This window comes from Anticarsia gemmatalis, chromosome 8 (genome assembly GCF_050436995.1).
Source record: "Anticarsia gemmatalis isolate Benzon Research Colony breed Stoneville strain chromosome 8, ilAntGemm2 primary, whole genome shotgun sequence".
Lineage (NCBI taxonomy): Eukaryota > Metazoa > Arthropoda > Insecta > Lepidoptera > Erebidae > Anticarsia > Anticarsia gemmatalis.
The window spans coordinates 6,500,028-6,514,849 of NC_134752.1; the positions used below are offsets into that span (position 1 = coordinate 6,500,028).

At 33.5% G+C, this 14,822-nt stretch overlaps 1 protein-coding gene across 2 annotated transcripts; it reads left to right on the forward strand.

The window, feature by feature from the left end:
- Positions 1–12: 12 nt before the first annotated feature.
- Positions 13–13,588, forward strand: dimm (basic helix-loop-helix family member dimmed). 2 transcript variants are annotated; one of them, XM_076117348.1, is made up of 5 exons: positions 13–248; positions 10,073–10,222; positions 10,760–10,986; positions 11,076–11,215; positions 11,304–13,588. In XM_076117348.1, the coding sequence occupies exons 2-5, from the start codon at positions 10,081–10,083 to the stop codon at positions 11,428–11,430; spliced, it is 636 nt and encodes a 211-aa protein (XP_075973463.1). In that variant the 5' UTR covers positions 13–248; positions 10,073–10,080; the 3' UTR covers positions 11,431–13,588. The 2 variants fall into 2 exon arrangements, with proteins under 2 accessions (XP_075973463.1, XP_075973465.1); XM_076117350.1 differs by having other exon boundaries at positions 13–244.
- The last annotated feature ends 1,234 nt before the right edge of the window (positions 13,589–14,822 follow it).

Below are 14,822 nucleotides of genomic sequence, written 5' to 3' on the forward strand. Positions count from 1 at the left end.
GTACGTGTTTAGATATTCCGTGACTTCATTCCGTGCCGAGTGGCCGCCGCGAGTGCAGGCGCCACGCGCTATTACAATCTACCTTACCACGCCAACACTCACTCGAACCGAATTCGCTCACCGCGGACGATTACACGGAAACTATCACTTTCGCTCCAGATGACAATCAAGTTCCAACTATGATAACACTGTGAATTTATTACTGTGCTTTGTCGGACTCTTACCACCACGGCAGCATCGCAAGGTAGGTGAGTTTCATTTGATCTATACTTCCATGGTCAGAATCAAAATCGAGTCTACGTGTCAGTTCCGAATGCTAAGTGAAAGGCAAACTCTTTGTTAAATTACGTGGATAGGTTGACAACAAGTTCTATAGTGCATTTCGCATAGCACTCCCTTTTAATCTACGAAACAGGATATTAAAGTGTGTTGTTCCCTGTCTGTAGCTCTGTAGTCAGCGTGTCAATGTTAGTTGTAAAAGTTATGTTTTCTACAAGCGGGTTCTGAATACATTAACTTATGTTATCAGTTCACTTTTAAAGGTAGATATTTATTTGTAGGCATCTATCATTGTATCATTTGGATAATTTCACACTGACCTACATTCCAGATAGACACATACACTGCACGGGCATTTTTCGTCCTTGATATTTAACATGCGAAAAGATAATATAAGTTTCCCTTTTCATTTTCTTTCCTGTGTATAAAATATGTGTGTATACAGTTCAAACTTAAATGTTATTGGATGGGTTGGATTATTGTTTCGCTACATGCATAGTGCAAGGTAGTTACTTGATTGCAAGTTAAGCAAAAATAAATGTTTATACGGAATAGTTATATTTGCTTATGTGTATTGGTTTTTTTGACCAAACCCATATCTAACTCATACATACCTCTACATATTACGTTTAATTACAAAACTTCAGTAATAATTACCTGAAAATAAAGTTATTTACTCTGCGGTACTCAATAAAATACGTATACTTACATATATCATATACTATGTATTGTTGCACCTGAAACAGAATGTACATATAACATTGAACATTCAGTAAAGTTATTTGCGATCATTTACTTTATCGCTACACATATTTAATATTTACAACGTGCCATAAATCTCCTTATTATTTTAGTCTTACAATAATAAACTGTAGTAGATAGATATTATCCAATTTGTACTCAGGTCAACGAGATAACAGATACAAATTTACTCAAGATCATCTCACGACCATTGTAACTTTGTAAGCCTGGAAAGGTATTAAATTCATTCAATGAAATTCCAGTTGCTATGCTAACTGCACGAATATAATGTTTCGATTAAAATATCTTTTTATAGAAACAACTTTAGTCTTCGTAACCCTCAAGTTCTCTATGTTTACGTAGGCACTAAGTCTGATATCAAGGTGTAACTTAATCAGAGAGTCACATTAATCTTTTCAAATGTTATCACAAAATCTTTAATATAGCTTCTTAATAGATATTCTAATCTAAGGGGTAATAAAATTAATCTTAGATATACTACAATGTACTTACTTATTACGGAAAATACGTAAACACGGGTACACGTACGACCTTCAAAAGTGGAATTAATCAATTATTCTTTATTACATCGATGTACCAATATGACGGTACTAGAAAATTTCTGATCGCAGTTTATTGATTTACATCCTCTGCTCTCTGCGTAGGCAGCTTGTACTATATAGACCTATGAAAACTCTATGTAGAGAGCGAGCGTCATCATGGTTCTCCGTATCGTGTAGTGTAGATTTTTTACATGAACCACGTCAACATAGTTCTATTATTTTATCGCGTTTCTGTGTTATAATTACTTACCCCTCACCTCTTTTTATAGTGGGAATATTTATACACATAAGTACTTACTCTTGCGAGGTTCTAAATAATTGCTTTAATGACGAGAAGTCCAGATTCAATTAGTTATTTAATTAGTTATGCACGTAACTTAAATGTCAAGAATGGTAACATTTTAGCGACGACTAATTTGTAATAGGGTTGCATAGGCTATTTCTCTGCGGAGAGTCGATACGTAACAAATATTACTTTTTACGATTGAGATTACAATATTTTAACTGACTTAATAATATGTACAAGTACATATAATTGATTGCAATAAATTTTCATGATTCTAGCTGCATGATTTGAAATGGTTAAGATTGTGAATAAGGAGATGTAACTATATCGTCTCTGACTGCTTTATACTCATAGTTCGATAACGTTAATAATACTTTTTAACGTAGGGGTTGACACTGCTCCGAGGATTGGAAATTGAAAATTGGAATAGTTAAATGATGTTATTATGCTTTTGTATTTAAACTTCTTTAAACAAAGATTAGATTCGAACGGTAATTTACAAAAGAATACAAAGCTTCAACCTATTAGCTTTTCGTTTTGATTTATAGAAAATCCAAGGTTTTAGAAAATAATCTTGCATTCCGACCATACATTTTAGTAAAAACTAATCTTTAGGCGTACCTTTCTTATTAACAAAGGAAGATTCGGATAGGCCTTTTGTATTACAACATGCAAAGATCGGATCAGGTAAAAGCTCTCAAAAGGTATGGTTGCTGACAAGTTGATAGTTCCAATCATGCCATAATATCATCACTTGCAAAATTGCTTCCTTACATATCAAATAGCCTTGTAGCTCTTAATTATTATGATTAAGATTTTGGAAAGGTATCATTTATTATAAAGGGTTAAGAAAAACATGCGAAATTTTAAGAGAATACTTTGTAGTCGACAATAATTTTACCTCACTGCGATGAACGCAATTCGTGACGGAGTTGTCTAATACTTTGGACAAGGAGAAAATAATACTTAGATAGACTGGTTTAATAAAAAATAATTTGCTCTCAGCAACGAATGAAAATTTGGGACAACTACAACTAAAACATGTAATAAGGATCCGTTTTCATCATTCGGGTATCGTATGACAAAAGTCTATAGCTATTTTCTTAAATAAATGATTGCATACAATGCATGCAATGATGTTTCGGGATGGTCGTGAGTGTCGATCTAATCTACCTGTCTGAAACATGGATCTGTAAGAGCAATATTGTAGCACGTTTAAGCTCAACTGGTGTTACGAGCGGCACCGACGTAACTTGCGCTACTACTCATTGCTTCACCCATCTAAGAGAAAGGAAGCCAATACCTCTAAATACACCTCGATTTGCCCACTTATTTTTGTATAGTATTTATTCTTCAATTTTACCTAGCTGTCTAAGATGATGGCTTTTGTCAGGTTTTTTTCAACTTTGACTTCCGACGGGTGTTAATTGACTCTAACAGTGATAAAAAGTGGTAAATATATATATCAGCGTTTATAAATATTCTATGGAATACAAAACCGCAGTTGATCAGCGTAATCGCAAATAATACGACAGATCATATACATAATAACAATATTACACGAGCCTTAAAAAAAATGAATTTAATACTCTACAAATATGAATGATTACAAATAAAGTTGTCTCTTTATTTTTTCAAATTAATGTTTGTACCACGTTTAATTTTTGTTAAGAGGGAATATCTTTAACTGTAGAGAGTATTACTGAGCATTGTTGATTACGCCAATGATTTATCATACATCCAATATTTCTTCATTCCATTTAAATTATATCTCTTTGCAATAGTTTTATGGGTGTACGAAATAAGAACTCGTTTACGCATTGGGTATACACTAGAACAGATAATATACGGTAGTTTGTCTATCAGACTCTATCTTATTAGAACCAACATTATAGCACTATAGCTTATTAAGTTGTTGAGATGGAATTCTTTAAACAAACACTATTGCCGTACTCTTATGTTAGGTAACGCAATCCATCATTTTGTAAGTCAGACACTATTGTCTGATAGTACAATTGGTAAGCCCTTTTAGGCAAAGTATTAATTACTGGATAATGTTTAAAGATTTTTTATTAAGGAAGGGCCCAAAAAAGACACATTTTGAAAATGTCATTATAGTGCCTGATTTTCTATTTATGAATGTAACTAGTTATATACGGTGCTTATTAATTACGCAACTATTTTACGATAGAATGTCTCGAAATCAACACGTCTATTAATACTAGCCAAACAAGTTTTATTATATTTTTAATAACAATTTAGAACGACCCTACCTTTACTCTTCTATTTTGTGAACTTTAACTTTATTAAACTTATACTAAAATATTTAACAAATCTTTTTACTTCAAAAACACGTTTTGATTAATGAACATCAATCATAATTTTTCTTTTTCCCGGAGTGCAGTGGTTAATCTAATTTAAAAACATCACCACGCTTAGGGAATTAATGAGTAGGCAAAGAAGAACAACACTAATAGTTATAGAAAGTGTTCTAAAATCGAATATAAAAAAATTCTAAAGCAAGCAACATGAGGCTCTACGAGGAGGACGGAACTGCTAGCGAAAGTGGTACCTTCACTTTCAGCTTACTTACTTATTTGTATGTAACATTTATCTATTTACTGGCAGGCATTATCTTGTCGATCTATCTACTTACGGTACCTACACTTAATGTGTTTGTCGGGATGACCTAAAAAATGTACCTAATGAATTTTCTGCTGTTGTGGTTTCTGTTAAAGTAAAACTGTGCTGACGTATTTAGAACAATCTATACGGTCAAATAGTTTCTTTTTCATCAGGCGTGATAACAAATCAAAATATGTAATCAATACAAGGAATCGATAAATCAAGTACCGTGAAAGTTAGTTGAAATAAAACCTGAGTTGGTTACAATAAATGAGAGCCACACAAATCAATTTATATGTGTTAAACCATTACCTTAAAAATCGATTTAGCATAAATGGTATATTTATGATTTATTATAAATTGAATATAGATAAACTTACGATTTACATCCGTCGGTGCAAGCAACATATTTTTTTTTATTAGTTAGGCCAGAAAGATCTAAAACTCTATAGGAAGTATTTGTAAAGGACATGACTATTTCAACTGTTTATCTATTTCAGAATCCTAAATAATTAACAAGAACCTTATTTACCGGCAACAAATATTTTCCTTAACAAATAATATGTAATGTTTGCACATTACCATACAAAAACTGTAGAATTTGCAAACGTGTCTACATTCAACATGTTTCATGTATTTAATAAAGAACTACAAAAGTTAATTGACCTAGCTGTAGAATACTGTACCTAGATATATTGCAGTTTAACAATCACGTTTTACCTATTACAGTAGTTAGGAATGAGTCACGATTTACTGAAAACTATTACATATAATTTATTTGCTCGTGAATTAAAAGTAATAAGTTATTTACACGCCTCGTTTTTAACTTAACTTTAACATAGTGATTGCATAATAAGGATTATTTATAAAATTATGATGTGCTACGTAACGGGTATCTTTAACTCCGTATGGTAAACTTTCTGAAGAAAGTGTTGCGTAAATCTCTATTCGAACACATTAAAGAATAAACATAAAATTCAGTAACGCTTTTATTATACTATAATTAATAGGTATAGTTATATCAAAATAATTAAATATTCTGTGCGTAATCCATTGATAAAATGAACGTCATTACTCAGTACGTACTTAAATTGAGACTATAGAAAATCACAAATTGAGCAACTCATATTAAAATGTGACCAAAAGGCCAGAAAGTAATTGCATGACCACAATAAAATTACTTCAATTGTTTAATGTTTAATCAGCTGATACACTATATAGTATTGTAAATGACATTCAAAACAGCTTACATACACTTAAATTAAAAACACGATAATACACGTACATTGTAAGCGTGTTATATTTGCGTATATTAGACGACATGCAAGAATTACTCGGATTGATTACGTAAGTGAAACGCACGTTTAAAGGAGGCCTAACTTCTCTGTAATGTCAGCGTTTCTTTACATTAATTTCCCTTTGCTGTTTTTACATCTTGTTTGTGTACTAATTGCATTACAAATAATTCCGTTACTTACATATTATCATAACTTAAAATAATGTAGATCAGATTGGTCATCTAAGTATTTTTTTACTATACTTTGCCTTGCCCGTAGTTTGCGGTAAATAGCTAATTTGAATGTTACATTCCAACCAGTTTTTAAGTAACAAAATTAGTAAACAAGTTCATCATTGCATAAACAATCGCAGCAACTTTTAATTGCTAAGGTTTATAAAACGACTTTCAATAGGTATTGTTTTGGCAAACTGATGCGAGGTGCCCAATATTTAATTTGCTAGTCACTGGAACCATTCCGAAAAAGAGTTAGCTTTCATTTTTGTACTGTTCTCAGAGCTTTTTCTTTTGTTTAAATAGTTTACGATATTATACCCACTTATTATTCTTATTAAGTTGCTCAACATCTGAAACTTTCAGATATGCATATGGGGAAGGTTCAAAAAACATTCAGTGGATACTAGGATTTCATACGTTATCAGGATATGACTCCGAACGATATTTTATTTAACCTTCAGGGCTACAATTTTGACACACATAGAATGGCATTTACTCCTTATTCGCCTTCAGATACATTATGCAACTGCTCTAGTATAATAACAATGGTAACGATAAGCGTATATGTCGGCTAACTGTGGTAGTAGTATTATAGTGATATAGTGAAAGTGTGGGGAGCGCGCGCGAAGGTCGAGAGGCAGGCTACCGTACCGGCCGTGGTCGCTCCGCTTGTGACGTCACATCTGCGGACCCAGGTCCGGCACACAGCGATCTGCGCATACGCATCTACAGCCACGGCGCGGCGGCGTCACTCCACATTACCGTTCCAAATGTCACGTAAATGTCAATGTTTGTTCGTGATTGTAAACTTGCTGATCTTAAAGCATGTAGGTATCCACATCAACAATCATAAATATTCAATATAATAATATACACGGAAGACATTTATCTGCCGCAAAATAATTGAGTATTTTAATAAAGACTGAAGTATTTTTTGCATAAGTACACAATTTTGCACCAAAATAAGTAGTACTGTACTTTATACGGATTTGATTTTATCCTAAATCCTGTTATGAATACTTAGTTAGTAATGATACATATATTACAGAGGTAGTACATACTACAGTTTATAAAAAGAAACGAACTGCTTTTTTAACGGAGTATATTATTATTTATACTGGCATTTTCTCCTGCGTTTTCAAAATACCATGTTACTGTTCCAAAACGGGCCTACCTAATACCCATCTCTTTATTATAACAGGTGTGAGATTGATACAAGTGACGTAAATATTAATAGCAAACACATTAGTGTTATGTTTGAATTAAAACAATAAGGTTCTTTTTATCGCTTTATGCGTGAAGTGAAGGCGACAATAACACACGAACGAGTTTGTTTTTCAAATATTATTTACAAATCAAATAGTATATTATACACTATATTCAAAAGATATGAGTTACAATGCAAAATACACTTTGCCTATTAATTTTTCAAATACCGTTACACACCCTGAATGAAAGTTTCTATTGTTCATTTTAAATATAATATATAAATACTTTGATATAATAACTTCAAACCTTCATGCCTTTCTGCACGTTCATTATATTAAAATTTATAATTGACATATAGCAGTATAAAATATATGTAATTGCTGTTATATAACGAAGTTGCGAATGTGTGCTATTGGTAAGGTTAATCTTGCGTGCACGTGCGAACCGCACGCGATAAAGGCGCTGAAAGTGCTCTGACCGAGAGAGAGCTAACAAAAGCAAAACATCCGGATGTAACTACTTCACTTGTAATCTTTGAGAGGCATATGCACGTTCCTGTAACAGTAACCATTGTAAGTAGCGTACTAAACCTAAATTAATTATCCAAATTCAGGAATTGGTTCTTGCGCAATGTCTTAATGGGTTAACTAACATACGACTACTTCCATCTTCAACGATCTAATTTCGAGGATATTTTCTATGCCACTTGGTCATTCAATACAGATAAAAAAACTAGTTAAGAGAAAAATGCTAAAATATAGCATTTTTCTACACCACTTGGTAATTTTATACAAATTAAAGAAAACTGTCGTCAATAACATGCGTCAAAAAAGCCAAATAAACAAACAAATAGTGACGCAGTAATGTTAATCACACACGTGTTAAGCAGACGCAAATGCTGTAAAACCAGACTTAGCTCTACCATTGTTTGTTTTCTTTTTGTTGCGGCATATCACTTCAATGGGAACTACTAATAACGTTTTGCACTTTCTTATAAACTAGCTGACCCGCGCAACTTCGCTTGCGTCACCTAAGAGAATGGGTCAACATTGTCCCCGTTTTTGTAACATTTTTCGTTGCTACTCCGCTCCTAATGACCGTAGCGTGATGTTATATAGCCTATAGCCTTCCTCGATAAATGGGCTATCTAACACTGAAAGAATTTTTCAAATCGGACCAGTAGTTCCTGAGATTAGCGCGTTCAAACAAACAAACAAACAAACAAACAAACAAACTCTTCAGCTTTATTATATTAGTATAGATTAATTGAAAACAATATGTTATCATGCCGCAAAATTACTGTTTGCGTTGCTCATTTTTTTTATATTGTACAGGCTACATGTACCAGGCATTTTAAACTATACAAATGTAGTTTTAGTCCTATATTTTTAATCGAATGGCAATTAACTTATAGAAACCGGTTTGTATAAAGTGGAGCATATCAGATCTGTTTCTTGGCGTGCTTAGAAACTGGTCACTCAATCTCGTAAGCGGGGCTACGGGCGGGGTTCTTTAAATGAATAATTAAACACGTGCTTGCACTAGTCTACTGGTAGTAAAAATTAAGTGAGAGTAGTACTCGCTGTAGTCACATATATATACTTTTGCTTTGCACTGCTTAATATTGTCTGTACATCGACACCTATAGAAATGTATTACTAGAATATTATTAAAACTTGCATAAATTACATTAACTTAAAAATATAACTTCTTTATTTACCAGAAATGTATATCAATAGAACTAGCTAATTATTTTGTTACATTTCATCTAATTGTGTCGAAGCGTCGTAGCTGCGTAGCACTTTGCGTAGCGTTTAGGTGATGACGTGGCAAAACATCGTAACAAGTATTTAATCTCTGTCTACGGATTCGTTACTATATTGTGAATTAATGGAATGTTTAATGACTTACGTCCTTTTTTAAAATACCGATTTATAAAAAAAAACTAAATTCTGAACTACAGATTTGATATATTATCACTGCAGTCCAAATGCTCGAAACTGAGGCACAAAAACTTTAATGTATCATTAATTAGGTATAATAAAGAACTTGCTCTTAGCAGATAATCGTGATGATTGATAAAACAAAGTTGCTTTCCATTATCGTTGTTTTATATTCTCACATAAGCTGTACGATGTATTATATAGCGGCGTGTCATTTGTTGCGCGGCTGGGCGCCGCGTGGGCGGCAAGCGACGTCGGTCGCCAGGCGACCGCCGGCGCCGTGTCTCGCACCCCCTAGCTTAACGTGTACGACGTCTCGCATCACTGTCATTATGTTCAAGTAGCTACTGCCCACGACTCCGACACTGTATATTAACGGCTTTTCAAATTTCACGTAATGGACGTCACAAACGGCGTCACAATAATTTGTTATCGGGGTGTAAAATGCCAATGACGGTCGTGAAATTTATCTGAACCTGAGTGTTTCCTCGATACTTTTACAGTTTCGTAAATATGTGTCTTAATCGTATGTTATAACCGTAAAATCAATCTAGGGGGATGTTCAGCAATCACAGTTTCCTGACACGAGTAAATTACCTTGTAATCGTTCCAGGTTTTGTTTCTACGAATAGAAAATGTTTAGTACCTACCTTGAAACCTAGTTGTTATTGTCCTAGTCAACTCTATAATTTTTTCTCTAGTTCATACTGTGTACTTCAGTGTATTTTTCGTTTCGTTGGGTTTCACGCCATACCTACGATATCCAGGGCATAGCAACTTGCTACGATTTTTACCTAACTATTTCCCTTGTATCACCCAATATACATCTCCATCTAAATAATTTTTATTGTTGCTGATTATCTCCTGAGTTCTGCTGTAAAAACTAAATTCAGTATATAAATATTGGTTACAGATCAAAAAATGCCCCAATGGGCGAGCGCAGAAGGTGGTGGGGGCTCTGAAGCTGAGTCGCCCGACCAGACGATGTTGTATTATGAAGATGAGACCTCCGAGTATTACGATAACAAGCCCGACATTGCCGACAAAATAGAACAAGCAGGAGGTAAGAAAACTCATGATGGATTTTTTACTTGGGTGTTTATGAAAAAAACCTACACGGATATTGAATTTTAATTTATTATTATAATACGTACCGGCGTCGAAAAGCACGAAGCAGATAAGGGCATTACGAAAATCAGCCGTAACCGTGCGTACAAATCGATTAGTCTGCACTCGCGCTCTTACGCAAATACTTTATCAAGCGTGCAGTCGCGTCACGTAATATCCAAGTTTCGTACAGAGCAGCTGACTCGTTGCACAAATGTTGTTCTCACTTTAATATCGTCGCCATCGCCACCTTGTGGTTGCCAATGTTTTATGAAGAAAAACGTACCTAGTCCAATATCATCATCCTTAGATAAATCCCCACATTTTGTAACCTTCTATTTACCTTCAGTGGGTATCTTTTTATAAACTGTTATTAACCAGCACATCCCGTAATTTATAAATTTAAATTGAGTTTCACGTTACTTAATTATCTTAAAAAGGAAAATTCGGATTTCTAGAGTCCCTAAAGTTAAACCATAATGTTAATTTTCAGATTTTTATGACAGCGGCAGTGGAAGCGATGAACAAGTAGCTAGACGAGTTTGTCGGCCACGGCGTGCTGCTGCGGGGTCATCATCTTCAGCAGCTAGTAGCAGTGGGCCGACTGGCCCAGGACGTCGGCGGCGTTGTGGGATTTCCGCTCGTGAACGAAATCTACGCAGGTTGGAGAGCAATGAACGGGAACGCATGCGGATGCACTCCTTGAACCGAGCCTTTGAGGTAAATACATAGATATTCAAAATACTTTTCTTTTTATAGAGTGATTTACTTATGTGCTAACTTAATTTATTTATTTTTTGTTGTTTTAGGACCTTCGGCGAGTAATTCCACATGTTAAGAAGGACAACAGGAGTTTATCAAAAATAGAAACTCTCACTTTAGCCAAAAATTATGTCAAGGCCCTAACTAATGCAATTTGCACAATGAGAGGAGAGATTCCTCGATACCAGTAAGTAAATAGTTAAATACTAAACTTTTATCCCGAACCGTTTTAAATTTTGATGATTTTTTTTTTATATTTTCATTTTTATTTTCAGATTTAACAGCGACGACGAGAATGTAGAGCCTGTGTTTGTCTTAAATCGAGATCAAGAACAGAATAACAATGTGCCAAATGACCAGGAACAAGAGGAATTAAGCCCTGGAACTCGGCCTTGTCTCTGACAAAAACGGACTAGTCTTCGCCTTGCTCGCCATGTGACTGCCACTACGGTGCCGGTCTTAGCCTCATCACGCGAAGCATCTCCTTAATGAACAGGGCCAACAAATAAAATGAAACAATTAAAGCCAAACGGAAACTGCAAGACGTATTGATAAAAAACGTATATTCATAATAATTAATGCAATTTGTCTCCATTTATAATATTAATGGGAAATATTTTTGCAATAATTTTACTACTTTTAGTTTTATTCTGTTTGACGAAAACATTGTTGCAATTTATGGAAGTGCCTAAATGTCCTTTGCTAAACAGCGTGTGTTGTGGATGTTTTAGATCGCCATTTATATTATTGATTTTGAGGTAAAGAACAAACCGAAATAAGAGTGAGTATAGTATAAGTCTAAGTTATGATCAGGGAACGAAATATACCAATGTTTGATTTAACTTTAAATACAACTTGTGTATTTCATGAGGTATTCAATGTAAGAAATTCTTAAAATATACTTCGATACCTATAAAAGCATGCCCAAAGACCCAAGGTACGAATTAATTGATAGATGTAAAAATATTATAATCGTTATACTTATTATGTACAAGTATAAAGTATGTTATCAAAATACTTATCATTGAAAAATACAAAAAAAAAAGAACGTAGTAGAATTTATAAAAGTATTAGGTACCCAAATATATTATGTTATATGAGAATAGAAACACCTAAATCATGGATAAATAAAAATTTTCCCTAAGTAAATTAGTTCTTGACGTCTCCCGTTTATGCAAATATTTTTCTTTGATCAGCGTATGGTATTGTTAAGTTACGAAGATAACCGACTCCTCAATCAATATTACCTTAACTAGCTACAATAGTTGCATAAATTATGCATAATGTTGATTTACAACAACGCGTGAACGAGAGCGTGAGACAGGTTGGATCACTTTCTTTGATTACTGTTTCAGGCAGGCAAATTTTAATTTTAATAAATTAGGTGAAACCTGTAGGCCATCACAGAATATTTTTTAATTAAATATCACAGTATTTTTTTATTGGATTACCTGTTTATCGTTTTAGAGTACTTAATATAAAGAACAACTTAAGGGAAGCTAAAATAACCTAATAATATGAATATTAATAACAAGATCTCAAAGTTATTGCATCTACTGAATTTAGAGATAGCGGTGTCTGTGTTATTTATTGTGTCTGTTGTATATTGATTTATTCTCGTGGTGCCAAAAAGACCGCTAATGCCAAATCATGTCATTTGCTTTCATTTAGCAATTTGAGTAATAACAATTATTGTTAATTAGTATAAACTCTACCTACAGGTAAACAGTCAATTGCACTTTATAAGAATTTTGGTGATAATATATATTATTATGTATTTGTATGTATGTACTTAGTATAAATATTTCGCAATACCTACTGCTAAATGGATATGTAATCTGATTTAGATTTATGTACCTACATTATTCTGCCCCACTTCATAAATAAGTATTTTCTTCGATATACGTGCGATCTTTTACATTATTAACACACTAAGCTGCAATCAACGAAATCTCAATTTATAGTTACCTACCTTTGATTTATTTAAGTTTAGATTATTTTTATTTGATTGTATTGTAAGTACACACAATAAGAATGTTAGCAGAATGCATTTTGATGAATTACCTTAATCAATCTTATGTAAGCATTTTTAGTCTTCATGGCTTAGTGCAGGTGAGTCATTTTGATGGAACGGAGAAATCTTAACATTTAAGTAAGTAAAACTAGATTTCTTGCATAAGCGCTTCTTTATTGATGCCTTCGTAGATTATGGAAATTATTAACTTATTCGGCGTCAAAGAAAACTAGGTATATGCTCGAAGTTTTTTTAAATAAGGATTAATTGAATATTATGGGATATTTTTCAGACGTCCTGACCTCTGTAAGCCATTATGATTCCCTATTATTTCATGAGATCATAAATGGCAATTCCGTAATCAAACTGTTTACCTAAAATCTTATTTTCTTTATTGATAATACGTCCATCACAATGGCTCACGCTGTATGGCTGAATAGAATATACCTATATTTTATTATAATGTGCAAACATTTTTTGTACCTTGCGCAATTTGTGATTAAATCATAATATATGACAATTATATTTGTGAAGAACATAATAAAATGTTTTGATTCCCCGCAAGCTTTCCAACGCATTCCAATGAAATTCCAATTTTTGCCTGACCTGACTGCCTACCTAACATACACCACTAGATATTGATAAGAAAATTGCAATATTAGTATAATCCGATAAAATTCCATCCAGGATTTATTAGTGGGTATCGTCCTCTGTTCTACCCTCTCCTAGTTAGGAAGAGGTTCTGAATATAGCTATTTCCTTGTCTAATTTCATCCAAATAGGTTTAGCACTTTACCTAAGAAAGCGCTACAGTTAGGTAGGTACTTTTGGACTACAAATGTTAGCCCGCGGCTATATTATACAATCCACCCGGTTTTTTTTAAAGTGAGATATGGATATAGAGACTATCTGCGGAATAAAACAAAATGCCCGTATATATAAAATGCCGAATTATTTTAATCAGATATGCAATTTAGCCATGAGAGCGTAGCAGATTAGCAGACCGATAGAGTTACTTTTACTTTTTATTCTTCATAATGTTTATATGAAATATATTTGTATTGATCAATAGGTACTAAGTACTAAGTAATATAGGTATCTTCCTCAGTGGGATTAATCATTATTTGGTAATATGTAGAGAACATAATAACGTTACAATATTCTACTCTACTTAGGTATAAATAAAATTCGTTCTTGACGTCTGAAAATATATTTTTTGATGACCCGAGAAGTAGGATATTTGCTCTTTATATGGGTTTACAGTATAATTTAGTGTGTCCATTCTGCAGGTGTTTGTACCGACACAAGTGGTATAGATACTAGGACTAGAAATTATATTGGATAAGGCCTTTGTAGTGCGCACTCTGTACAACTTTGTGTTTTTAAAAACATCCATGCATACGGGACTTGAAGAAAACAATATTACCTGCTCATGAAAATCTGGTTAGCGCTAGGTACCAGCGGATTTTACGAAAACTATATGTTTGTTATTTCCTACTTCCCAAATAAAACTTATTATTGGCAGTAAGACATAGGTAACGATAGTACCTACCCTACTGGATAGTTAATGAAATAAAAATAAAGTTGTTGTAGAACTCTGTCTGTATCATTTAATTAAATAGCAATCAGCGGCAAAATAAGCAGGTATCAAAATGCAGCTATTGAGGGGTAGGTTACGATAGGTATTACAATAAAAATATTAATAAATTACCGACTTCGATTACATACCTTTGGCAATAGAAGTAGGTGTAACATTTTCCTTCTGATCCTCTTTCACTCT

Excerpts from the sequence above, each read along its gene's own strand:
- dimm (XM_076117348.1), top strand. The coding sequence starts at position 10,081 with ATGCCCCAATGGGCGAGCGCAGAAGGTGGTGGGGGCTCTGAAGCTGAG. Across the intron at positions 10,223-10,759 it reads CAAAATAGAACAAGCAGGAG|ATTTTTATGACAGCGGCAGT; the intron begins GTAAGAAAACTC and ends GTTAATTTTCAG. Across the intron at positions 10,987-11,075 it reads CCTTGAACCGAGCCTTTGAG|GACCTTCGGCGAGTAATTCC; the intron begins GTAAATACATAG and ends TTGTTGTTTTAG.